The 27,479-nt window shown below is 41.1% G+C and overlaps 1 protein-coding gene across 4 annotated transcripts in view; it reads right to left on the bottom strand.

Moving 5' to 3' along the window:
* Positions 1-27,479, bottom strand: part of LOC133128136 (ryanodine receptor 3-like) — a 97,773-nt gene that overhangs the window by 53,297 nt on the left and 16,997 nt on the right. For all 4 annotated transcript variants that reach the window (XM_061241441.1, XM_061241443.1, XM_061241442.1 and 1 more), the window contains exons 3-27: positions 25,500-25,604; positions 22,628-22,702; positions 21,931-22,009; positions 21,713-21,825; positions 19,535-19,634; positions 18,859-18,952; positions 17,375-17,449; positions 16,433-16,589; positions 15,895-16,059; positions 12,849-12,970; positions 11,881-12,061; positions 11,004-11,139; positions 9,897-9,992; positions 9,429-9,547; positions 8,426-8,559; positions 7,575-7,816; positions 6,775-6,967; positions 5,408-5,624; positions 5,184-5,288; positions 4,117-4,220; positions 1,948-2,031; positions 1,604-1,763; positions 1,323-1,470; positions 818-1,020; positions 372-546 (exon numbers count right to left, since the gene is read on the bottom strand). In XM_061241441.1, coding sequence (XP_061097425.1) covers positions 372-546; positions 818-1,020; positions 1,323-1,470; positions 1,604-1,763; positions 1,948-2,031; positions 4,117-4,220; positions 5,184-5,288; positions 5,408-5,624; positions 6,775-6,967; positions 7,575-7,816; positions 8,426-8,559; positions 9,429-9,547; positions 9,897-9,992; positions 11,004-11,139; positions 11,881-12,061; positions 12,849-12,970; positions 15,895-16,059; positions 16,433-16,589; positions 17,375-17,449; positions 18,859-18,952; positions 19,535-19,634; positions 21,713-21,825; positions 21,931-22,009; positions 22,628-22,702; positions 25,500-25,604 — 3,382 coding nt within the window. The remainder of the gene's footprint in view (positions 1-371; positions 547-817; positions 1,021-1,322; positions 1,471-1,603; positions 1,764-1,947; positions 2,032-4,116; positions 4,221-5,183; positions 5,289-5,407; positions 5,625-6,774; positions 6,968-7,574; positions 7,817-8,425; positions 8,560-9,428; positions 9,548-9,896; positions 9,993-11,003; positions 11,140-11,880; positions 12,062-12,848; positions 12,971-15,894; positions 16,060-16,432; positions 16,590-17,374; positions 17,450-18,858; positions 18,953-19,534; positions 19,635-21,712; positions 21,826-21,930; positions 22,010-22,627; positions 22,703-25,499; positions 25,605-27,479) is intronic.

Here is a 27,479-nt window from a genome sequence, read left to right as displayed (position 1 = left end):
ATAGTGAGGGTGTTTTAGCATAATAGTTTCTCATTCTAAAAATGTGCTAACTGAGAATGTTCTGCTTCGGTAAAAAACTGTTCTGATTTTATGCCAATAAACATAGAGGATTTCCTTTGGAGGAGTTCCAAGGAGTCTCTCGTTTGAGTGAATATTTCTGATGAAGACAGTGGAAAAACCGTTGACTCCACAATAGAAGGGCATTTTCAGTGACATGACCATTTTATATGGTGAGCATCCAAATAATACATTCAGAAAATATTTTATTATCATAAATCATTATGCTTATATATAAGGAGCCAATACTTATCTATATAACATATTGAAAAAACAGGGGCCCCGCAAGCTTTAATGCTGATATCTGCACTAACCGTCCTCTGTCTCAAAATCAGTGAAACAGAGCTCAGAGCCACTGTTGGTGATGAGGATCTCGCCGTTGAGGGTGAAGATCATGGACTTGTCCTCCATGTTGATCATGCACCCCACCACGTCCCCCTTCTGCCAGCTGCGCCCAAAGAAACGACTGCCCATGTGAAACCGGCGACCCTGAGAACACCCACAAACAGGTCACATGCGAGCCTACATTACATTACATTTACATGACATTATAGGCATTTAGCATACGCTCTTATCCAGAGCGACGTACAACAAAGTGCAGATCGAACACAGGGACAAATGTGAGCTGCTATGAAAATAGCCAAACAAAATATACACCTGACCTACAAAAATGCAGGGACTTATGGCCTGATGCTAATAATTTAAATGCTTGGCTGTTTGTGCGAAATTCAATTCCTGGTCTCAGTAATACTGTGCTTACCCGTAAGCCGTCAAATACATAGGCCTGGTTGTCCATTCCCAGCTCAATATCGGGCCTGCAGCCTGGCCGGGCCCAGCCCACACGCATGTCTCCTCCTGTCACGGCCTCAAACTCAAAGTACCACTTCCCTGTTTTCACCGCATATGTCTTCTCCACACGGAAGAAGCGGATCTTCTCAATATTTCGCTTCTCCACAACCTGGCCTGCAGCATTAAGAGGAAAATAAAAATAAATTACATCAAATATACTTCCGTAAAACTATTAATATCTGTTCCATAACTACATAGTAAAATGCCCAGTGTTAATTTACCTCTAACAGTACATATGAGTCATATACAATTATACACCTTTTAGTGCAGGGGGTAATATACACATATTTTACTGCTTCATGTAAGAATGGCAGTATGGGCTTACACTCATAGGCAGGCATTTATATATACATGGACAGACGATCTACTCAACTACATACTAAAAGGCAGGCTACATACTGAACGGGTCCACTCACCAATCTCCTGGTCTGGGGGTTCAATGTTGTATCCATATCCAACCAATGTTCGGATAGCCTCTCGGAGGCTGTCTCGGTTTGACTTCTTTGTGCGCTCGTCCAATAAAGCATATGGCACCAGGCGAGGATTGCGCTTGCTCTTTAAATCCTGCAGCGATATGATTAATCATTCAATGCTTAGTATGAACTGCTCACAAACAAACAATTACATCTATGAAACCATGTAACATAGACAGCGCATAGGCCAATACCATTTCTAGAGAAGCAAAATAAATATTTACCTGTAGAATACCATAGGTCCATCCTTGTTTAATTCTGTCCTTGGCCCAAACATTGTGGGCATTCTCAGCAAGTTTATCAACCAGAACTTCCTGCCCTGGTGTCAGTTTGACATCACAGAGTTCCAGTGGAGCAGGTTTATAACCATTCGACATCACGTAACTTCCGCAAAAATGAAACATTAAAAACTACATTATTCATCCATTAAAACAGTCCCATTCATGTAATAATCACAGCTTGATAGCACGAAAGCTCATGTGTAATATACATATTCTGTAATCGTATTATATGCAAATGTTTGCTGACTATAAGATTAATAACATTCAGTCTTTAGAGATTGACTCACTTCTTGGGGAGTTTAATCTTTTTCAGATCATCTTCTGCATTGACATTGACCTGCACAACATGGCACCCCAGAGCCAGCAATGTCCTGGAAGATGGAAATGGCATTTGAGATGGAGTCAGAGGCTGTGACTGAAGTAGAGGGTAAACTTTTTCAGAGGGTAAACATCATCTTTTAGAGGATATCTACTAGGGATGAGCTAGGAGTTGTGGGGAGCCAAGGTAACATGAATGCAGTGGGCTATGGAAAGAAATAATACAGGATAATCTGTAAAAACGTCAGTGTAAATATCAAACTTAAGTTCAACAACTATGTGATATAATGTGCAACAAAAGCACCATGACAAATCTCTAGATGGAGGAAAACGATAGAGCCAGAATTGCAAGAGCCAGAATATGCAAGATTATTAAAGTGCAGGTTGAGAAAGAACAGACTGCAGCAAAGAAAGGGTGAGAAGATAAAATCCAATCTATGGCGGCATAGGCTACGTGAGTGTAATATGTTGATGGATGGGAAGTTAAAACAGCTGTGCTACATGATCATAGCATAGATGAGAGGTACACAGCCAAAAGCATCTTAGATCTGATTAGAATCAGAAACATCACTTGTATTTTTATTACCTTTGAACAAAAGGTCATAATGACAATGAGAAATGACAATGAGAAATGACAATGAGAAATGACACTTCAAGTGTCTGACAAGTTCAGTTCGACAAGTGGTATTGCCAGCTTTCTCAGGACAAATATGGGATCTCGCCGTAAAAACAACTGGATAGGATTTTGCTATTGCAGATCATGGCTGGTAGTTGAATAATTAAATCAATTGTAATATTAAAACACAAGCTAGTGTTCTTGAACAACAGCAGACTAGCCATGAATGTGTTAGCTGGCAACTCTGTCTACAGGTAGCCTATATTGTTCAGTGCGATTCCTCAGGTAGTTACCTCATATTGTTACGATATCTCTGTTGTTCAGTGAGTAGCCTGTTGCTGAATATCTTGGTATTGATGTTTAGAGTTGCCATTTTCATGCAATCATTTCATATCAGTTTCATGCCTTCAAAATATTTGGAGTTTGGAAATATTACCGGTGGTAACCTGCTATAAACACGCTGTCTTTTGTGCAACCATAAATTAATTAAGTAATTTTTCATCCCCTGTTGTGCAGTAACATATCTAATTGTTGTGCTTACACTGACTTGTTTTGGCTGTGGTCCATCCTATTGGAGCATGCATGTACAGCCTGTTAGGGGAGTAATATTTTTTATATATTAGACCATATATAAAAATATCTTTTAATTGGTTAATCGATTAAATGTCGCCAGTTAACCTTACCTTACCTGAAAATACTGAAAATGCTCATCACTAATATGTACACATTAAGTGCATCTTATTAAATCTTGAATACTAAACCTGATATAGGTTTAATGTATTCAGGTCCCTTATTGATTTGGGAGAACACAGATGGGCAAGAGCTCTCCTCTGAGGCCACCTCTCATCAATTCTTATCAATATCAATTAATCAGTTGGGCTCACAGACATGATTCAGTCAGGGGAAGACACTTTGGGCCTGAATTAGTAAGACCTTTAGCATGTGCAAAACCTTTAGCACAAACCTTTGTGCTAAAACTAATAGAACAACAAATCATTAGTGCAGAACAAATACCATGGCAAACCATTGGTCATGTTATTGGTTTTGCATGTGAAAAAAAAAGGTTTTCGTATGTGCTAAAGGTTAGTAAATCAGGCATTTATGTGCAGCTTACATGCAGACAATTTGATGGCAAATTGACCAGCCAGGGTCGCTGGAACACAGATGCTATCATTCAAGCCAACTATAAACCTCCCATACCTGGATGACACTTAACATACATTTTCTGGTGCATCAAATTCTTATTAGTATTTCTCTATCGTTGTGTTAAGAGTGCCAAAGCTCTAAAATTTGTTTCAAACTATCCTACCCATGTGGTGTTCTTTGTTCTGTGTGAGTGACGATAGGAGAATTCACAGAAGGAGTCCAAACACACATATTGAACTGGGCAATATCCATTATCTTCAGGATGAAAATAACTAAGCAATCTAGATTTACGATTCAAGTGCTGAATGTTTCACCATTTTACCATTCATTATAATGTAAACTGAAACATTAAGCAGCTATGAGCTCACAAACTTACTTTAAAGTTTCTGTTGACATCTGTGTGTTATAATTCCTTTCTGTGTCAGGCAGTTTGGAGAAATCCACCAGGCAGGGATGCTGCCTCTTGTTGTCATCTCTTATCTAGGACATGCATACAGATGGTTAATTCAAAGCTTTCACTCCACTCACAGATAAATCAGATAGCTAAATCCCTACAAAAAAAACTTCAGCTAAGACAGGGCACTCTTTAATGCAATATTAACAAGACATTGCTCTTGATGAAAGAGCAGACAGGGCTTGAAATTAACACCCACTATGTTGGATCATTTAATCAGCCTTGCCCACCATCTCAGTGAGTGTTCTCTTTAAAATTCTAATCAAGTTGCACAATGGCTTTCACAGCTTAAAATGCAGTCAATCATATAACGTTATCGAGTGGGAAATTGTATGAAAGAGATGTCTCACAGTAAAAGATTATAAAAGAGTGAATATGTGCAGCATATATATTATAAGTAAAAAGATATTTATGAATATAAATTGCAAGTTTGAAACTAGGTTCACATTACCTCAATAATTATAATAGTTTTTTTGACAAGGACCCATTGCCCTGGCAGGAATAGTAATTGTCAGCATAAATTATTTAGGTACGGTATCCTTTATTTCAGGGTGCTGCTAAAAATATTTTTTCTGTTGTTTATCATCACAACCCCCTATAATTTCTTTGAAAAATAGATTTTCAGGAATATGAGTTTTGCCTACAAACATTTTTTATTTATTGCTGGTAAAAATGTGAATGCATATACAGTATTTACAGCAGGTTGCATAAGCATTTATGCTTTTATTTGCAGAATGCAATTAACACTCTTGAAATATGCAATGCTCCTTTCAGCTTGAACAACTGGTCACAACGTATAAAACGACTTCACATATCAAGATTTGACAAGATGATATCAGGAAGGAAAGAATTTTAAAGGCCCATGAATTTCAGGTTGGGGAATGTCTAAGCTGTCAGGGTGAGTGCTGTGGACCGTTAAAGCATGAAACGGCAGTTTTCGATTATGTTGTGTGTGTGTTGTGGCCTTCAGATCAATATGGCTCACCTACCTTTCCGTAAGACCAACCCAGTTCAATTTTGTTCATACCCCAGAGCTCATGGATGTTCTCTGCTAACTTATCCCGCACATTCTCCAGGTGTGGCGGCATGACAATCTGGGAAACCAACAGGAAGTAGCTTATGATGAAACCAGGAAGTGGGTGTTTGGTGAGACCAGGAAGTTGAAATTTGGCAAATGGATTCCGATGGTTAATAATATTTCATATTTGCATACGTGGCTAGTCTCCACAGGCACGGGGATGAAGGAGGCCTGCGACAGAAGCTCGGTGGTGCCCAGCAGATCTCTCACTCCTTCCAGGTCTCGTTTGTATTCCTTCACCGGCTCCAGCCGCATCCTCTCCTTGGGCAGCAGGGCCTCATAACAGGGCGCATAGCCTGCCGGTGGCAGGAACTTGAAGTCTCCATGGCGACCGCCCAGCAGAAAACGCACCCTGTTAGGAAGACCCAATGAATTACTGCAGGTACCCTCTTCTCTGAGCCTGAATGGGAGACTGGGTATCAGACACTAAGGAGGTGAAATGAATGAAACCCCCCCAATATGTTCCTTCACATCTGTAGCCACTTCTACCACACATTTACTGTACAGTATGACTTAGGGTGCAGTTAGACAAACATCTAATGACCGAAAGTCTGATATACTTTCGGAAGCACTGTACACTGCAATACCACTAATGTCATAATGCCATGTATTACCCACAAATTGACACAAAGATGATGTACTGTAGCGGTAGAGACTACAGTACCCAAAATGCAATGTAAGGACTTCCGGGGCAAATTGTTGTCGTTCACCTAACTCTGAGGCGTCCTGTCTCATGGTGTCAGGGGATGAAAAAGAACTCAACATTTTCGTACTCTACTCTGCTATAAGCAGCTGACGAAACAACAGAGTGGCATAAAAGTCTTGAAAAAGTCGTGAACATAAAGCAACAGGGGAAGAAACTAAATGGCCATGGCAGCGTAAAAATATCACACCCAGAGCCATTCGACTTCTCAAGTCCATCAGAATGGCTAAGATGGATCAAACGATTTGAGAGATTTTGTGTCGCATTAGGATTAGAGGAAAATCCCAAAGAATATCAGGTAAATTCACTCCTATATGCAATGGGAGATGCAGCAGATGATATTTTGGGAGTTTTGCCAATGACAAATGAAAATAAAAAGAAATATGATGCGGCTAAAACTGCATTTGAGCAACACTGTAGGAAAACACAATGTAATTTTTTAAAGAGCTCAGTTTAACATGAGATTAACAAGACGGAGAGAGCACAGAAGCATTCATCACATCAGTACACAAGTTAACAGAACATTGTAGCTTTAGAGTGTTTAAAGATGAACTCATAAGAGACCGAATTGTGGTTGGGATAAAAGACAGGAGGTTGTCAGAACAGCTACAAATGGACTCAGAATTAACCCTTGCAAAGGCAATACAAAAAGTAGACAACATGTGACTGTTAAGAGACAACAGACAATACTGCACAGCACAAGCCACTCATTGCAATTATAACTTTAGTATTAGTACAATCTGTGTCAGGGGGGATGGGTGTATGTGGGTATACTGTGTGTATTCATGAGGGTACATACTTGATGCCGGCAGAGAAGCTGACGACAGGGAAGAATGAGCCGTCAGTGTTGAAATTCTCGAACATGCCCTGCACGGGCTGTCCGTTAATGCGGAAGGAGATGCTGGGGGCGCCCAGGTCCAGGCAGCAGCTCACCACATCCTCGCAGGTGAACAGGTGCTGGTTAATTGAGGCCACTGTCCGGGGGACACGTCCTGCAAAGAACACAGACTGCTAATGCTACAGGGAGCACACACTGCTAACGTTTACAACCCTACAGGGAACATACACTATCAATGCTAATAACCCTACAGGGAACACATGCTGCTAATACTAACAACCCTACAGGAACCAGATAAAGCTGATTTTAACAACCCTACAGGGAACACATGCTGCTAATGCTAACAACATTACAGGGAACACATGCTGCTAATACTAACAACCCTACAGGGAACACATAATGCTAATTTTTACAACCCTACAGGGATCACATGCTGCTAATGCTAACAACCCTACAGGGAACACATGCTGCTAATGCTAACAACCCTACAGGGAACACATAATGCTAATGCTAACAACCCCACAGGGATCACATGATGCTAATGTTTACAACCCTACAGTACAGTGGTCACTTTTATATTTTTCCCCTGATGCCAGCCTGGCAACTGCGGGTCGAGAAGTGATTTGGTCTTTTTTCATTCCTGCATGCTTTTATTCAAGACTTAACTCGAATCAATAATAGGAAATATTTGTTTTCATTTTTTATTTTGTTTGACTTGTGCTTGTGCATTACCATAAAGACCATTGCTCATGCTTGCTCACCTGACCAGAGATGAAGTCCATCGAAGCCATAGGAGTAGAGGTCATCGCCCACACCATTGCCCCCCCAGCCCTCTCCACCCCCCGGGTAAGGGGCGTACCCTTTGGTGGAGGCCCAGCCCACACGCAAGTGGGAAGGTTCACTGGTCACAAAGTGGTCCACCTGATCGACCATCAGCTCAAAATACCACCTCTTATACTGAGCTGAGCCTTCACACACACCCAGGAAAACATTGGGCCTGATGCTGTGTATGAGAAACAAAGAGCAAATCACACAACCAAATCATCAGCATTTCAACTGCAAAACAACCCTACAGTAATGATCAAATACAAAAGACCCCGAAACACACACACATATACACTCACGCATACAGCACAATATACTGAATATATTCGGAATATTACAAAAAAATGTTTAATGCTAATTTCCTTTTCCGACAATATTTTTAAATCAAGTGGAGTAGACAATTTGGAGAGCTTAATGTAGCCAAATGTGTTATAGGCCAATTTCATTGCTGCTGTGTCCTCCCTTAATTCACATTATGCTAGTTTCCAATGATTTTCATTCTGCGGGCCTGACTACACAGTCATTGTGTCTGAAGAGCACAGCTCATGTGTAGCGGACGCAGGCAGCCGCAGGCTCCCAATTCCCAGAGTGACTTGTTCATTTTTCAGGAGACGACACAGCCACGTCAACTGACATTACGAGAGCTGCCACAGTTAGTACTGGCACTGTGAGACCATGAGCTACATCCACACATTAAAATTATGTTTTAATGTTGCCCCCATTGTTTCTCAAAATGATAGTTTTCAAACTTGAGGCACTGAAACACTGCAAGAGGATGGCTTGTTACCTTTGGACATCGTTAACCAATCGCGTCTGGAGGAGTAGATCTCTCTTGGGGAGCAGGTGATCACAGATGAGGTTCTGATTGGCTCTCACAGCCACACTATTGCAAACGCAGAGGGAGCAGAGCACGTCCAGAATCTGCAGTAGAGAGTAATGGAAACTGAAAAAACCATAATTCTTTCTTCATGTAGTGAGGTTTGATCTTGTTCTGAGACACCTAACAGCCGACAATAATGTAGGGACACATAAGAAAATCCCAGTATACAGAGAGGAGGACAGTAGTCTAGATGGAGAAGAATGACACACTCCTGTATCCTGGTCCTATGGGTAGCAGTGCAAGCAGCTTATAACAGTAGGCACTGCACGTACCTGTACACTAAGCCCATTAACAGATACTGTATCTGAGAACTCAACTTTTTGGCACATTGAGCAAGATACGGAGAGGTGCTGAAGGGCTGGAATGCAAATGCTCAGCTGTGCATTTAAATTCCATGTGTGTTCGCTGAAGTAAGGGCAAGCAATTGTTCTTCAGGCAACCAGTCGTAAGGAAATTACTTTGCAGTCCAACAGACAACTTAAGCTACGGATGAATGAGCTATTAGTTATTAGCTTTCTGTGAACTGCCTAATACTCTCTCTGAGAACCAAGCATCTGACATATTCACATCCTTAACCCTTGTGTTGTCTTAAGGGTCAAAAATTACCCACCACTATATTTAACAGCATTTGATGACAAAGTCTATGATGAGTGACAAGTTGTTTCTTCATGCAAAATAGACTTCAATTCTTTAAAATTCAATTTAGCTGCTTTATTTTAAGGGTTTAAAATGCACCCAGACAAGGGCAAATACGTTCTTTTGAATTTGAGGGTCATCAGGGGGAGTTAACCTCAGTAACTTGTTATGCGCCCTTGCTGCACTTCACCATACTTACTGGCAAACTAGCCAAGCTAACCCTGCTACACACCTCTCAGGGAATTGATCGATGCTCAAAGCTGGCCAGACCCACCTTGTAGTTGCGTCCATGTTTGTACAGCAGGGATATTATGGACTTAATGTGTCCTTTTTGAATAATGTTCAGTGCCTCTGGGCTCTCAATCAAGATGCAGTGGAGAACCTCAAGTATCCCTGCAGAGAAAAATTCATAATTTTGATAACAACAAGTGCACATATAAGCATTAAGCACATATAACATTATTTAAAGAAAAAATAAATCATTTTGTGTAACAGCAAATGCATAATATCAGCATCAACAAATACATTAAGGAACATGAAAAACTTAATTTTAGTGACAACAAATCAACAATATCTTAACAGTCAAGAACTAATCAGCCAATACTTATCTATTTAACCCTGTTTCAGTGAAGTCATCGCCAGAAAGGTAAGTTACCCCCTTTGCAAAACTAACAGTGTTACACCAGTACATTCTCTGGAAGGTGGTTTTATTATTTTTTACTGATATTACACTAATTGTTACCTGAGGATGACTCAAGTCTCTCCAGCTTGCTGACCAGCCAGTCCAGGTTTTGGGAAAACTCGGTGCAATTGTTCCTGTTCCCACGGATCAAGGCAGCTAGAAGACACAACTAGAATAAGAGGAATCCTGCAGGGCAGTTTCTGTTTGTTTCCATATCCACAGCCACAGTAGAACTACAGTTTCTGCTTGTTACCCCCCTGATGTAAAATCCAAAATTATCAGCTACCAGCTGTTTCAATACATAGCTTGAGCTGGTCAAACCATGTTGAGTATGGAGCTGGTCTGAACTAGTCAACCAGATACCAGCTGTTTCAATCCTGAGCTGTTTTTTTCTGCAGGGTAATACAGTGCTGGTGGCGAAGACAGACTGCAGGTGCCAGATTTCTCCCTCACGCACAATGAGATAAGCACAGCATACACATTTGTTATCTCAAGATATGTGTCTTACAGCCTTATGTTGGAAATTGACTTCGCTGGGTACACACCTAGGGACAGTGAGAGCTGCTTTTGCCAATACAACATGTTTTACCCAGCCACAGAATATTCTAAAACCATCCAGGGTTGTTTCACACCATACTTATGACCAGAATATGAGGGCACAAGCATAGAAATAATCCTGAAACAAATGTCTAATGGACAGCAGTAAGCATGATCTGAGTGGTAAACATAGATGGGGTGTAGGTATACCCTAACATTTCACCCTCATCCCTATTCCATAAACTGATTACTTGTGTATAAGCTGACTTCTCTTGCATTGCAAGAACCGAGTTTCAGGGATAGAAATGGGGCTGTCCCCATACAGAGTGCACCAGACGAGTTTGCTTAGCGGCCGGAATGACAGCAGTACTAAGCAGGAGAGAAATAACTTGCCTAAGAGAGGACTAAGAGAGGCTATGCTAATACCTCTCAAATGTGCCTGAGAGTTGCCCAGCACTCCATCACAGAAGCCTGGCTGACAGCGGGTCACAGGAAGGTGAGGCGCTTAAATAGCAGCAGTACTGCACCTGTCAGCGGACCGCTGCTTACCCGCAGAGACAATAAATACCCGTCGTCCCCAGAAACCCGCACAGCAGGTTACCAAGCAAACGGTAAATGGACACATCTTACCCAGAAGCTCATAGAGCAGGTTTAGGATGTCCTTCCACGCACCCCCTGCCTCCTCCCCAGCGTGCTCCCCGAAGTGGGCCGCGCTGTCGTACACGTTCAGACGGTCGATGCAGTTAGACAGCAGAGTCAGCATCCCCTGAAACGCAGCCGCTACAGATCAGCATCCTAATACTGCAGAGACGTGTGATTCATAATGCATGAAAAGTGCTCTATCATCATAAAGTCATTATATTTATAACTCATACATATGTTATGTGTCGTGTTAATGAATGGAGTTGTTGCACTAGCTTTGACCGACTGTTCCAGCTATAATGCCGTCTTACCAGAGGCACATTAAAATAAGCACACAATATTCAGGAAAATTGTGATGGTATAGTAACAGTTTATGTAGTCAAAAATACTACTATTATTACTGTAGGTTACTGTTAGCTATAGACACACACTGGGCACAGGAATGTAATAGACTAATTTGTCTTCTGCCACCTGTCAGCTTTGACACCTGTAGCCCTTCTCTTCTGACCTCTCTCATTAACAAAGCATTTTTACCCACATAACTGCTGCTCACTGGATGTTTTTTTGTATTTAGGACCATTCTCTGCAAACTCTGGAGACTGTTGTGTGTGAAAATCACATCTGCATTTAGTTGTTGCCACATGATTGACTTATTAAAAATGCACTGGCACTAACAAGCTGGTGTTCATCTAAAAAAAGTGTATTTATAAATATGAGCTAATGCTAACTACCTATACATAGTTTAACTGATGGCAGGCGGCTATGCGCTGTTTGTAGTTTAGAAGATTAGCTAGCTGTGTTTGATTTCAAGACAGAGCAAGTGAGGTGGTTTAAAGCAGACTTCAATGGGTGGGTCTGAACTGACTTCCTCTTTGAAGAGGTCTTGGCGTTTCATCAGCGAGCGCAGTCGGCTCTGTTTCTCCTCGTGATCCAGGTCTTCATCAGGCAGCTGGAAATAGGTGATGAGGTCGTTCAGCGTCTGCAGAACCTCGTCAAATGGCAAGGCCACTGGAGTAGGGTTCTCCTCACCCAGACTGTCCAGATCTCTGGGGGGAAAGAAAGATAAATGATCATGTCTCTCATCAGCCAGCATCATCACCTAGCCTCTGGGCACCAGGTGTATAGATTGGAGGAGCCATAGCCAGTCCAAACATAGCACAGCCAGAACTCATAACAGACCAATGTCACATGAGAGAGAGTGAGACCAAACTTAGCATACCCCTAGCAGACCAATGTCAAATGAGAGAGAGAGAGAGAGAGAGAGAGAGAGACATCATTTAGTTATGTTCTGTGCGCAACCTAACTGATGCTGATTATGTTTCAAGCAGTGAATACACAGATTTCTCTCAATCTACTCAGATTTTATTAAAGAACTAAAATGTGTTAACCAAAACATTCATACACTTATCATACATTTCCCATACAGTTTACTAAGGGCTCCTACGAGTGTGCCATGCTCACGCTTCTGAAAACATTTGAGGTGAGAAATAATGCAATGCACTTGCTGAATCTTGATTCATATTTGATCCGCAAAGCTAAATTTGACAGTTTGATCCGAGATTCTGCACTGCAAGGCTCTCCATTGGAAATGAATGGAATGCGTGTTTACATGATTTGCAGGGCAGGTCGGTACCACTGGAAATATTGTTCCTACCTAAGAAAATATTCTAATTACGGTGAATGTGGCAAGTTCTCTTATATCGCTCATACAAGCAATTTAAGAACAAATCGATTAATTCAAGTGGTTCTTGCATGAGTGTACAGTCCTTCTGATGATTGTGCTGGGACTTTCAGTGTTAAACATGTGGTTTGCTTGATGGTTGTCAGTCCCACCTGATGAACTGGCTGAAGAGCCTTGTGGTGTTGCGGATGATGCGGGCAGCCCGGGATTCCTCGTGCTGGCATCGCTGCAGGGTCAATCCGTCATCCATGTGGCCCTCTAAGTGGAGACAGGCCTGCGCAACAGACACTGGCATTGCTGCTCTGTACTGACATTAAAGGCTCACTCTAATTTCCACAGAGCATTCGGTCAATGAAAATTACGATGATGGCAACTAAGTAACTCGGTGGTTCATGGTAATCATAGTATTTAACCCCTTAAGTATCACCCCTTTTCTGCATACAAGCTTGAAAATAGCATTTTACGCAAAATACAATGTTTACTATTCTTGAACCCTTTTGACTACTGGCATAATCCTGGTGTCTTCTGAACGGTAACCCTTTGGGTTCCAAGACTCAGAGTTACTCAAACACTGTGGAGGTGGAGGAACTTTTTCTCACTTAAAAAGATTTTCTGTTTTTGAGTGGATACAGATTATTGTGGCAGTGCTTGACACGCTTAGAAACACAATGGAGCCACAGCCAAAACACTGGACAAATATGATCACAATATAACCAAAAATGAGCATTCTGCATCATTTTTTCTAAGCTACGCCTAGGCAGTTTTCCAAAAAGGACATTTGGTGACTACAAAAGGACATATGGAAATTACATGATATTATGGGTCTTATGATGTGTGAAATACTGTATTTCTCTTACTAAATTATACAACACTTTTTATCCTGAAAAAAAGTGTGTGCACTTCCCCTTGCCTGTGACACTCCCCCTACCACTCCCTCTCCATGTGCACTCTTCAGACAGCAACGGGTTAATAAGATTGTAAAAAATCAGTACAATAATCACAATAATAACATCCTGACATACTAATATATGAATTGAGGTCCATTGATTAAAGTTTTTGTCAAATACACAACCCCCATCAACAAGTCAAACACTTTCCACAATTTCACATGCTATTTATTAAGCATACTGCATAATAATACAATATTTGTGTATTTAGATGCTCACTGATATAAAATAGGGTCACGTCAAAGAAAATGCCCTCTGTTGTGGAGTCATATAAACACTTAAACTGACTACTTTCTTTGGATGAAATACATATTCTTTCTGCGGATGTTCGTCACGCCACTGACTTTCGACCCAGCCAGGGAAATTGTGAGACACTTTGATGGTTGAAAGGCTCAAGAAGAATAAGTTATTCAAACACCTGCGAACAAATCCGGAATCCACAGAAATATCAACCAAATACAAAAACTCTGGAACAGTTGGAAGACTGCTAAAAACCAGTAGACCCAGCCAATTAAAAAATTGACAAATTTACAGATTATTTTATTGGAGATTGAGGTAAAGTTGCTCTTGCACTCGCCACAATGCAATGCAAGGTAATTACATTCAGCTGATGCTGCTTGAAAAGGTACAGCCAAAATGCAAATATTGTAGCTACATAATACACAACGCGTATTTGCAGTTGTGTGAGAAACACACAAATCAAAATGTTTTATTCTGATTAAACGCTTGGCATGTATACACACACCATATCGGATCAAATTTATTCAGCGTGCATGTAAACGGTTGATTTGGTATCTTCAATCTGAACAAATTATTCAGAATATAGAAATATTCTGCATGTAAGCGCGGCTTCAGTCATTACTTCAATACCCTATGACTAGCCGGTTCTACGCTGAGCTGAAGTTATACTGTATTTTTTGCTCACGGATGGGGATCACGCTTTTACTGTGCCACTGGATTACCGATACTGGTCAGAAAACCTGGCAGTAGCATTGATTGTGAGTTCCAGAGAGCCTATACAAAATGTAGACAATAGCATTCCTATCTACAGGTATTTTTGTATATTTATGTAACGGCAAAACCGACAACAATGATAATTCCTCCTTAGAAATTGTAAACAATGGACATTATATCAATGTTTCTCAAAGTTTTTAGAATAGCATGATTATTAGTTTTATTTTTTAGAATAATTCTATGAAATTATGTCTTTTTGCTCATCATAAACTATTAGCATTATATTTGCAACCAAAATTACTGAGCAGGCTTTTAAACACTATAGGCTACATGGATCAGGTCTGCAAAACCAGAGTCATGCGGTTACTACATTAATCAGCATCACATGATCAGAGTGAGTGTAGTTTGATATCCTCCTATTCTGGCTAAGATGGAAGGCCATCTAGTCGAATCTGGAGCTTGTCCCAGATATGTATGGAGTTCTGCCACATACCAATCTAATCCTCCCTGTCTAATCACTGCACCCTTTCCCCGGTATCACTTTAAATCATCTCACCCCTGTCCCATTATCATTGCAATGTGTCTAATCAACTAGAAAATGAGAAAAAGACCTCACTTATGCCCATCCATATAGCAATAGAAGTCCTGCATATTTGACTGCAAACTTAAGGGATTTTATCTAAAACATGAATCAAATAGGATTCAGCTACCAAGGATCCAAGGTCACAGACATACTCAGTGAGCACTTTATTAGGTAGACCTGTACACCAGTTAATGCAAATATTTAATCAGCCAATCATAAGGTAGCAACTAAATGCATAAAGGCATGCAGATGTGGTCGAGAGGTTCAGCTTCTGTTCAGACCAAATGTCAGAATGTGATCTAAGTGACCGTGGAATGATTGTTGCCAGACAGCATGGTTTGAGTATCGCAGAAACTGCTCATCTCCTGGGATTTTCACACACAACAGTCTCTAGAGTTTGCAGAGAATGGTGCGACAAACAAAAAGCATCCAGTGAGCAGCAGTTCTGCGGGCAAAAATGTGTTGTTATAGAGAGAAGTCAGAGGAGAAGGGCTAGACTGGTCAAAGCTGCCAGGAAATTGACAGTAACACAAAATTACCTCTAAGTGGATAGGCTACAGCAACAGGAGACCGATAAGTCTTAACAATAAGTCAAATAAATACCTAATAAAGTGCTCACTGAGTGTATTTATTCCATATAGATGAATATTTTCTGTATGTCTTGTTTCCACACATCTTCCACACAAAAAGTAAAAGAGTTTATCAGACCCTCACCCTTCTTTTGAGAGGCCCCAGTCGGGAGGATTTTGCATCAGGCGCCTGATAGGACAGCCACAGCCCTGTGGCCACATGCATGACGAAACAGATCGAGTCTCCATATTTAATCTCAGCCACTCCCATGCCATCAATGTCACGCTTTGGACTGGACTCAATCTTTTCCTGTGGGGGAGGGAACATAACAAACAAAGATTCAATAAATATCTATTTGCATTTGTATGTGTGAGTGACTAAAAAGTCTAAAGACTAAAGTTCTTTGGCCACAGTCTATAAAATCTCCAGCCATTTAATTACACTAAACAGCATGTGCTGAGGGACTGAAAAATCAATCTCAAAAAATAGTAAGAAAAGATGTACAAGGCAAATACAAATACTGGACGAGGAAAGAAAAGGAAACAATATATAATATCAGTGAACTTTCATAAAATCAATCACAGTAACTAAGATTCATGAACGACTTTTATATTAGCAGCTAAAAGATTACAACTTTGAGAACTGTCGGGACATCATGTTCCTGAGCTGAGCTGGGTCTAACCTTGGAGGGTCTGAAGCAGAACGAAGTGGAAGCTGTGTCTGATTTCTCCCGTTCCTGCAGCACCAGCCCCTGGTCCTCTGTCAGAGCCAGGTAGTGACCCGTGGAGAGGTGGCGGAGCCGAAATGGCTGCCCCCAGCGAATGTGACTCCCGCTCCAGCTGCAGAGGGCAGAGACAGCACCCCCTTCAAACTGTCAATCTGAAACTCCAGTATAACACCCGCTCCATCAACCCAAAACTGCAGTGTCACACCCACTCCAGCTACAGTCAGGTCCATAAATATTGGGACATCGACACAATTATCCTCTTTTTGGCTCTATACACCACCACAATGGATTTGAAATGAAACAAACAAGATATGCTTTAACTGCAGACTTTCAGCTTTAATTTGAGGGTATTCACATCCAAATCAGGTGAACGGTGTAGGAATTACAACAGTTTCTATATGTGCCTCCCACTTTTTAAGGGACCATCTTGTTCGTATCATTTCAAATCCATTGTGGTGGTGTATAGAGCCAAAAAGATGAGAATTGTGTCGATGTCCCAATATTTATGGACCTGACTGTATCTCCCAAATTATGGCTTATCAGTGAGTACCAAACAACAAATATGCGGTCCCTTATTTTTGCATCTGCCAGAATGATGCAAGGTTATTATAATGGCAGGTTATACAATATATCTTTCATGTTTGTGTTGGTTTACTTGTAATGATATTTCTCTGAGTTTCCTAGCATGGCTTGAGCTGGTCAAACCATGTCCAGCTGGCAGCTGGTCTGAACTGGTCAACCAGCTGCCCGCTGTTTGAAAACCTAGCTAGAGCTGTTTTCTTTTCAGTAGGGATGTTGTGTGAGTTAAGGGAAGTCTTATTTTGGCACCTTATCTGAGAGAGGAGAAGGAATGGCTTTGGTGTGCTGGACATGGAGAGTTGTAAGAGGGAAGCTCACCAGATCCGGAGTGGCTCCAGCCTCCATAAAGACCTGGCCTTCCCACCTCCTTTACCAGTCTCATAGTTCACAACTCTAATTAAACAGACACACAGAAAGAGCAAGAAAGAAGTTTGAACCAGTGAATTTTCACGCACAACAGTCTCTAGAGATTGCTGAGAATGGTGTGAAAAACAAAAAACCACCAATGAGCAAAAATGCATTGTTAATGAGAGAGGTCAGAGGAGAAGGGCCAGACTGGTCGAAGCTGACAGGAAGGTGACACTGATGCAAGTAACCACGCATTACAACAGTGGTATGCAGAAGAGCATCTCTGAACACACAACACATCAAACCTCTAAATGGGCAGGCTACAGCAGCAGGAGACCAGTACACTAAAAAAGTAAGTCTAATAAATACCTAATAAAGTGCTCACTGAGTGTATGTTTGCTAACTTTTCTTACTTAGCCAGCTCAGTTACCTAACTGACTAAAACTGTAAAAACTTTCTATAAAAAACAATAATCTAATGGTGGTAGTAGTGCCACTTGTTGGGAGAATAAGTATCTTATTGTACTACAAGAGAAAGTACAAATCAGGAGAGGCTGGTATCAGATTGCAGGAAACCAATCTCTTCCCTTTGTAAATGCCTGCCTGGTATAGATAGTACATATAAATTTTGGGAGGCGACGATGGAATTCACAAGCTGGACCTAAACATAATTCGATTTTGGCGAAGGAGATCCACACTCCGGATGTGCAAGCAGGCTTTCAGTCTTGAATGTGACTGTGGGAGCTCAGAGATTGAAAGGCCCCCCTCGCCTTTGGTAGCAGAAGGAGCCTGTAACTAATGGCCCCAGTCATGACCTTACTGTTAGATTTCAAGGAGAAGGCTAAAAAAAGCAAAAGCTGTCAAGTAACAATTAATTGCTATTAATCTGTGAGTGGTGAAAAACCACCTGCTAAAAACAGCATCAAGTGCAAGTGGTTACTGTGGCCAGCAGCCTTGCAGATGCCCATATTGTCACCCAGGGAGCAAGGGTTGGGACAGGGTGTTCATTGCGTCCTTGTGTGCAGTCTTTAGATGCATGACTGCAAAAGGTCAGCTTGTGAACTGCACAGTGAAGAAAATGTAATAATGTATCTTACTATATGTCGGTGATTGGCAGAAACCGATCACTCATAGACCACTATAATGCACCTATAATATACAAATCACTGAACAGACAATGAACTCAAATGCTTTGCACCCCCTGAAGCTTGCTTTATCCCCTCATTAATAATGCCGAGCTGTGCTAAGAAACTGATTGTAATTCATTATAAACATGTCAATAGAAACATTGCCGTGGCTGTCTCAGGCTGTCTTTAATGCCAATACATTTTACCTACCTAATGATGTCTGTGATAAGATCCATACCATAAGATATTTTTTAATTTTGGAAAGGAGATTGCATATGATTCAGTGCACCTTCAGAAGAGGAACAGAAAGTTTGTGACGGAAGCTCACCTCTGCTGCTCCTCGCTCTGGTCTGACCCTGGGATGGTGAGTGATTCATCATGTCCGTGAAACAGACGCATCACATGACCACCAAGCAGGTACCCTGTTGGAGGAAAGGATAATCTAAACTTAACCCTTGTGTAGTCTTAACATTCTGTATACTCCCCTTGTCCTAAGGGTAAAAAATGACCCGCCTTCACTAAACCCATAAAATAAAGCAGCTTAATTTCATTTTAAACTATTTTGCATGAAGAAACAACCTGTCACTCATCACAAACTTTGTCATCAAATTTCAAGTTGAAAAAAGTTTTTTTCTGCTGTTCAGCATAGTGCCGGGCCATTGTTGACCCTTAAGACATCATAAGGGTTACGGAAATGATATGCATAACAAATGGATTCTATAAATAATATCCTGTATCCTTCCATGGTGCCATACCCCTCAAAGTGACACCACAATATTCCACAGAATATTACATTTTGTGTTTGGAACAGATCGAGTCGAATGGCTTCTTCGATTAATGTTTTCATTCATAGCATAGTAAGATGTTTACTCTTGGAAACATACTGTCGCTGTCCTGTAAAATCACTTTATTGAAGTATTGACATCATAGCTAATCCTGTGCATATCGTGGCCAGCTGGACTAGCACTGGATTAGCCTAGGCTACTGAATAGTGGGATACTTGCCCACGGCCACGTTGCTGCCTGAGCAGGTGGGCTGGACATTCCACAATGTCTGCATGAAAGAGGCATCCACCTGGATGTTTCCATTGGACATGGACAGGTGCTAAAGGAGAAAAAAACAAACATTGCTAAACAATGGTCAGTTTACACATGCTGTAGGAGGAATTTATGAATTTATGTTGGGATTATTGTATTTTCATGTTGAAAATTATATGTTTATTTTGTTTCAAGTGTTTTCATATTAAATGTTGGGTGTTTAGAGGTTTGGGTGTTTAGTGTTTAGTCATGTTAGATAGGTGGATAGGATGCCACAGATTTTTCACCGCTTCACACGGAGGCTGTTTTTTTTTTTGGTAAATTTTGAGAGGAAAAGAAATCGAACTTTCTTTTAATGGTGCCTGCGGTTATATTTTGAATGTGCATGGAGAGCATACCTCGTCTAGTGGAGACTAAATAAAATTCAGAAAACTACAAAGTCACAACACATACTGCGGCAGTGGCTGTTCTGTCTGGTGTTAACAACCATGGGTTCCTCTAAACAGTTGTCCAAAGATATCAGAATGAAGATAGTTCATTTCCACCATGGAGAAGGCTACAAAAAACCCTCTCAAACTGTTTCAAACTGCCTATTTCCACTGTCAGAAACATTATTAGAAAATGGAAGATAAATGGAACAGTTCAAGTCAAGGTTAGATCAGGAAGACTAAGAAAAACTTCAGATAGAATAGCCCAAGACCTGGTGAGAAATGCTCAGAAGAACATATACATCACTGCAAAAGAGCTACAAAAAAGAGTAGCAGGCATACCTCATTTGTATTCATTGCATACCATGACTTCCTGATGTCTGTGACCTATGAACATCACCAGAGTCAGGATATCTTATTTTCAGGTTGTCCTACAAGCGATACTGTAACTCTTTGCTTTTGAATGGCTCTCTATGGGAATTGGGGGGTGGGACTAGATTCAGCTGTAAATTACGCTGATACTGTATGGAAATCTTTTGTTGGCTAAATGGCTTTAAATCATCAAGGATCTGAGGTATCAAACCAGCCTCAAACAATCATGCTGCTTCTACATATACAGTAGACACTTCAAGGGTTGTTTCTCTTGAATAATTCTTCCATTGAGTTCAACAGGAAAATTAGTCAGGAGCAATGTCCCTTGCAGTATCTACAGCATATCTGGCAGCAGCATGATGGTTTGAGATTCTTCTGATACCTTGGACCCTTGATAACATCTAGCCAACAAATTTACATCTGAATCTAGTCCCACCCCCAGTTCCCATAGAGATCTACTCAAATTTTTTAACTCGAAAATATGATATCCAGACTCTGGTGATGTTGATAGGTCACAGACTTCAGGAAGTCGTGGCATTCAAACAATATGCAACCTCAATGACTATTTTATTTGACATTATGTCAATTTGTCCCATTCATTGAAATGCGGGGCTATGTATAAAAAGTACTGTAATTACTACATGGTGAAACCAGTATGTAAAAAAATACCCTTAAAAAAGCCAGAATCTGTACTTTTTTGACCATGTATGAACTGTTTGATTACAAACAGAGAAAATAAAACATAAATAGGAAAATGCAGAAAAGGGAAAGGTGTGTCCAAACTTTTGACTAGTACTGTAGTCAAGAATGATGCATATTATTTAGGTCATCCTTCCCCATGACATTGTCATTCTAAGAGAAGGACATTAACAATAATTTATATACTACATGGACTGGAATACAGACAGAGCACAGGCTGTCCTTGGTACTTAAGATCACCACTTTAGCTCATTATTGCTCTGCTTGATAACTACTCTGTTCCCTTTAGTCTCTTATTATTACCGTTGCAGAGCTAGCCAATTAGACCTTGATGAAGTTAAATGTGAGACAGGGGTAGGTGTTAAGTCTCCATAATGGTGTGAAATCCAGTCTACGCTGTGGAGTTGTACTTCGTGCACTCCTGGTATTCTCAGCAAACTACTTCCATTATTTCACTTCGATCTGGACGGTGACTTCCGTGTCGCAGTACAAAATTAGTTGGGAGCTAATCAAATGCCCTCTGAGCAAAACAAGATGGTACAGGCTTTGTTTCACAATGAGCTGTGCCTCCACTCTGCTGATGGTGCAGGGATATTGGTAGTGTATCCAGTACTGCTTGTGTTATAAGGCTGTTCAGTCTACTCACCAGGTACCTCTCAGAAGACACACTGACTAGGATGAGGTCGTCTCCAATTCGCACCTTCTCCCCCTCAGACCTCTGCTTCGAGGCGGGGTGAATGGTCCACCAGCAGGCCTCGCCTGTGCAGATGTGACATCACCGACACGCATGCGCATACCGCAAATTGTAGAAACAACAGACTCAACTGAAGGAAGGATTAAATGTGTGATTATGTGTTAACGTACCTGTGGAATCTTCCAGCAGTCCCACATCGAAGGACAGCTTGTCTGTGAGGGACCGTGATGTTTTCAAACAGGTCAGGTACTGTCAAACACAAACGACATCGTTAGAAAATGTAACAAATCAAGCATTTATCATCTGTAATAGCCTGTCTTCAATAGAATTACTATCATATTTTTAAACTAAAATACATTAATTAAATCATTTATGAATGTTTCTTGCTACTAGCTGTTGGTTATTGACTACAGTGCTACACAGTGCACACAGCTCAAAATGTTTCAGTTGTAAACATATATTTCGACTGAGGAACTGCTGTTGTAGTGAGATATAGGTTACGCCTGACGTTGCAAATGTGGGATAATACTATACGATGGTATATAACCCTTGTGTTGTCTTAAGGATCGAAAATGCCCCTCCACTATGTTTAACAGCAGAGAAGACCCCCTAAATAATATTTTTTCAACGTTGATGACAAAGTTTGTGAGTTGTTTCTTCATGCAAAATAGATTTGGGGTTTAAATTTCAATTAAGCTGCTTTATTTTAGGGGTTTAGTGAAGGCTCAAGATAATGTTTTACCCTTAGGACAAGGGGAGTACACAGAATGTTAAGACTACACAAGGGTTAAGGCAGGCGCAAACTTGACGGGGCAGGATAGCGGTAGCGTCGCTCCTGATCCGGATTAACGGCGGTCGCGTGCTCACCATGGCGCTGAAAGAATGCCGCAGGAGGATGGCGTGACCGTAGAGCAGGGTCCGGTGTCCGCCCCCCTGCGCCGCCTGCGGAGACACCGTGCTGAAGTTTGAATTCCGGAGAAACCGCCGGCCGTGCCCTGTCACCGTGCCAGTGACCGCGGCAACAGCGCCGCCAAGACGACCGAGTTAGAGAGCCTCAACGCTCAAAACACCTGTTACTGAATCCACACCAGGCCCCTTAGAAGGATTTCCCCTTCCACTTAATAATAATACCACAGGCAAGTAAATACAGTCAGTCAATAATAAATTTGAAAAGATCTGAAGTTCAGGGATTGCAATATTTTACAACTAATGTAAAATTGTTCAGCAATGTAAAATTTAAATTGAGTTGAGTGAAATATTCAGTAAATACATTTTGGTATAGCTGTGCTCTCATGCTTCCTCAATATGTGTAAAAGTACTTACCTTCCCTGTGAACATCTGGAAGGCATTAAGACAAGAAAAATGACAACATACTGTATATGTTTTTTGAAATACAAAACTTAATAATGTGTCTAGCGTCAGTCAATGTATATCATTTCTGAATGTCAGGATAACAGTATGAGACAATAAAATCCTACTCCTGAACTGCAGCTCCTTAAAGTGGCATGTAAAATTGTTTGCTGTTAAATAGATGTGAAGTTTAGTGGCAGGGCAGGGGTCTTATGTTGAACATAAAACTGACACCTCAGCCACTCACGACAGTTTAAGTTCCCACTGTTCTAAAAATGAAAGATTGTTTGATCAAAAGATAGAACAAATATCTTATACCCAGCAGCTCCTGAGATACACTGTGTGACAAAATTCAAGTCTGCTGACAAACTGATACATGACATGCACAACCGTGACCTTTCCTGGTGCAGTGCGCCAACTCTAATACTGCTCCATGAAAAGGCCTTCCGTCTGCCTGGATTTCAGTCAACGCTTCCGTCTGACACCTCTCATATATCTCAGAATCTCAGAAATATATGCCGAATTTTTAAAAAAAATGAAAAAGTTGGCAAATTTTTGATTGTGATTCAAGGAAAAAAGCAATGAGGCTGCAGTAGTACAATCTGTTTCAGCTCTAGAGGGAGACCCCATTATCGCGTTGTCGACCACAGTGTCAGAGGACCAGCTCAGTACACCGGCAGTAAGTTCATATTGAATTCAAAGCAGGTTCTAGAGCATGTCCTCCCTTCACAGTACACCCTTGAAATTTGAAAAGGATAGAAACTAAAAAGTAAAAAATGGAATGACAAAAATAATCACGTGGAACTAGTGATACTGCTATTGCTTTCTGCAACATTCTCACAGCATAGGTTTCCCTTGGAAATACCCTATCAAACAACAATTTCCACAGCATTTAGGGTATTTCCTGCTTTATCGTGCAATATTGCCAACTGTGGCAGTGATTGTGCAGCTGAACTAGTGGGTTGGAGAGTGAAAATAACCACCAGCTGGCTTGGTGCAGACCCAAACTATGCACTCTCCCAAATTCTAATCACAGGGTATGCTGCAGCAATGGGACGACTCTCCAATTCTGACTTTTCAGTTCTGACCAACTTTTCTAATTAGGGAGAAAAATGCGGGGAATGTGGATTCCTCTTGTCGACATTGAAATTATTTACCCTTCCTTTTTTCAATCCAGAAAAGTGTGATGCAACCAAGAATCGTCAACAATCAGGCTCATATTCATTATGGATTATAAAGTGGGAGTGCTGGTCTCGGATCAGTTTTGTTTGGATAAGTTTAGGTTAAGTACCAGGGACAACTGTTCCTAAATCAGGACTCCTACTTCATGGTTTCATGAATATGATCCTCAGTCTTACTCCTCCAAAGAGGAAATCCTAATAGTAAACTCATAGAAGGTAAAGAAACAGGAACCCCAGCGAGTGCTGTATTGCTCACAGCAAGATGTGAAATGACCGTCAAATTTCTAAACATAAAATATAAAGCCAAACTTGTTTTAACTTAGTAATAGGCTTCACCCAGCTCTTACCAGACTGAATTAAACAAAAATTATAAAAGTACTTTTTTAAAGAACACCATGTGCAACCATACAGAATGCAATAAAAGGTAACCACTTCTAATCAATTTTATATTGTAAGTTCATTATGGATCAAAGTAATAGTAGCTTTGTCAAAGGTTTTCTCCAGTTTGCTTATTCACCTAAAGCAGTAAACATGCCATCCTGCACTACAATTGAAGCGATATCTCAAGGGATGTAAATCAGATGTGTAACACATCACAGGACCAGAACACTTATAATTAAGACAATGCATGGCCTGACATTCTGACACGTGACATGTCATTTTAGAAAAAGCACTTCACGTTCTGTCCTTAGAAAACCATTTTAACGTTATCTTATCATAAATATTTATAACCAAGGCAAACAAAATTCTTTATGACACATATTTCAGCCTTTTATTACAAGCAGAGGGAAATCTGTTGTAAAACATTACTGGTTAGCCTTATACTTTGAGAACATGAATCATATTGGCTTAGTAAATATATTTTAACGAGTGTTATTTTCATTTCCCTCCACTGTGTATAGAGCCATTGGGGTGCAGTTCAGTTGAGCCTACCTCAGTTCTTTCTCAGTTCTGTTGGGCTGCTTGAAAGTGCAGGAATGTGCCCCTATCGGTTACTGTAAGGGACCTTGAGTTCTAACAGCTGTGTTTCTCATCAGCAATAGACAGGACAGCTAAAATGGCCACCACAAGTATCCGGATACATATTCACTCAAACACACTAAATTGTCATTGCAAAAGTAAAGTTTTTACTAAAAGGACACAAACCTTGCTTGTTGTTTGCTGTTGGGTAGTGTTGATTTGGTGGAGGTGACCCCAAGAATACTCACCCCCTCACTGTTGTACCCCGTGCTGGCCAGCATCTCCTGTAGGGCTCGGACGGAGAGGGACTGCTCCAGCACAAAGTTACAGATGCATAGGTCTGGAGGTACATACTGAGGATAGCAAGGAGACAGAAAGATCCGAGCAGTAACAAATGTGATTTCATCCTTAAAGGTTCAGGCATTGTACATTGCAGCCCATCCCTGTGCCACTCTTAACAGTGCAGTCACACGCTGAAGCGTGTATTCCTCTTTCCCCACCAGAAACTGCAAAGGCTGATTGATACACTGGGACTCATCTACTATCAGTGATTCACCATAAGACAACTATTAACTGCATAGTACAGCATTACAGTGCTTCAAGGTAGCAGTTAAAGCTAGGGTAGGCGATTTTTTGGGTAATATTTGGTGAAATTCTCTTCACACTCCGACAGCTAGCAATAAACCAACTGCTCTGGGAAGAAAATCTGTATCTGTGACAGTCCCAGGACAGATTTTCAGGGTCTTCTGTTTTTCATCGCTCTCTGTAGCTAACATCCAATGATGGCAGCTCTTAGCCGAGAGACGGGCTTACTGACCTATCAAAATTGTGGTGCGCGTCCCAGAGAGGCTGACTGGCTACAGCAACGTCGAACCAGTGTGGGTGACAAAGAGGAAAGGGTTTTCCACCACTGTATACATTCAAAATCTTTCTTCTTTTGCCCAGATTCTGCTTGCACCCAAAGATTGCCTACCCCGGCTTTAAATTCTGTGTTGTTAACAATATATCCTAAATTACTTTGTATTGTCCACTGAATGCTCAATAAGTCAGATGTTTGAAAAACTAAAGGGAAAGGGAAATTCAACATATTTTGCCTTTCACACAAATTACTACACACAGTACCAAACTGGACCAATGAAATCTGACTGTAGAGTGAGTCTTGGTGAAATCTGTGAGGTAACTATTTCAACAGCAACACAGTCAAAGCAACCAGCTGGGTAAACACCAAACAAAGGAAACCTCCTACAATTGGCAAAAATCAGATTCAGGGTGAGGATGGTAGTGTGAATGGGTCTGGGTGGGTATAGCAGTGTGAGTGGGTCAAGGTGGGTATAGCAGTGTGAGTGAGCTTGGGCGAGTATGGCAGTGTAAGTATGTTAGTGTGGTGAATAAAGGTCAGGGTGGGTCAGGCCGACTGTGTCCTCCACAAGAGTGGCTACACAGACCGGGAGACAGTTTTATGACCACTTGTCCGCTGACAGCATATTTTATTGCCAGTGGGGGTGCCTTGTGATGAGTGCTCAATGGGAAAGCTACAAATTGCTTGTGGATGTAATCTCCCAAGAGATGGTGGGGGGTGGGGCTGGGGTGTCAATAAGGCCAGCTCACAGTTTGGGATGGATTATGGAGAAGTTACGGTAGGACGGGCAATCTCCCCACCATCCTTCATAACGTTTCTTTCCTTGAGGGCTGATATGCTGACAAGTAGGCCTCAGTGTCTTTTGTTTTCTGGTGTGAATTACATCCATTGTTTTCTTAAAATACGTTTGTTGTCGACATTATTGAAAATGTGACTGCATGTCAATGTATATGATTGTCCGTTGATTCAGTTGGGGGATTCCTGCCATTGTGTGTTCAAGGAGGATAATTGTTCAAGACTATTCACTGAAAGAGATAACAGCACCAAGAGAGTAGCCCTTACACCAGTAGTGTTTCAAATATGTAATTGTTTTGGATTCAAATACTTTTCTGTGCTTGATTGATCTTGCCGGTTCAATCAAGCCAACCAAGAGGACCAGAAGGTGGGGTTTGTACTTTTGAGGGTATTTCATTGGTTGCAACATACAATCTCAGTAAAGAGTAGAAAAGTATTTGAATTCAAAACATTACATATTTAAGCCAGGTCTGATTTATAAGTGCTAGGTACATCTGACCAAACACCTCCACTTTCCCACATTACCAACAGAGGGGCCTTAATAGTTACTCTAAGGCTAAGAGGCAGAGAGCCA

Source organism: Conger conger, chromosome 5, assembly GCF_963514075.1.
Source record: "Conger conger chromosome 5, fConCon1.1, whole genome shotgun sequence".
NCBI lineage: Eukaryota > Metazoa > Chordata > Actinopteri > Anguilliformes > Congridae > Conger > Conger conger.
Note: the sequence above shows the minus strand (reverse complement) of the source record. Positions and strands in the feature narration are given on the sequence as shown.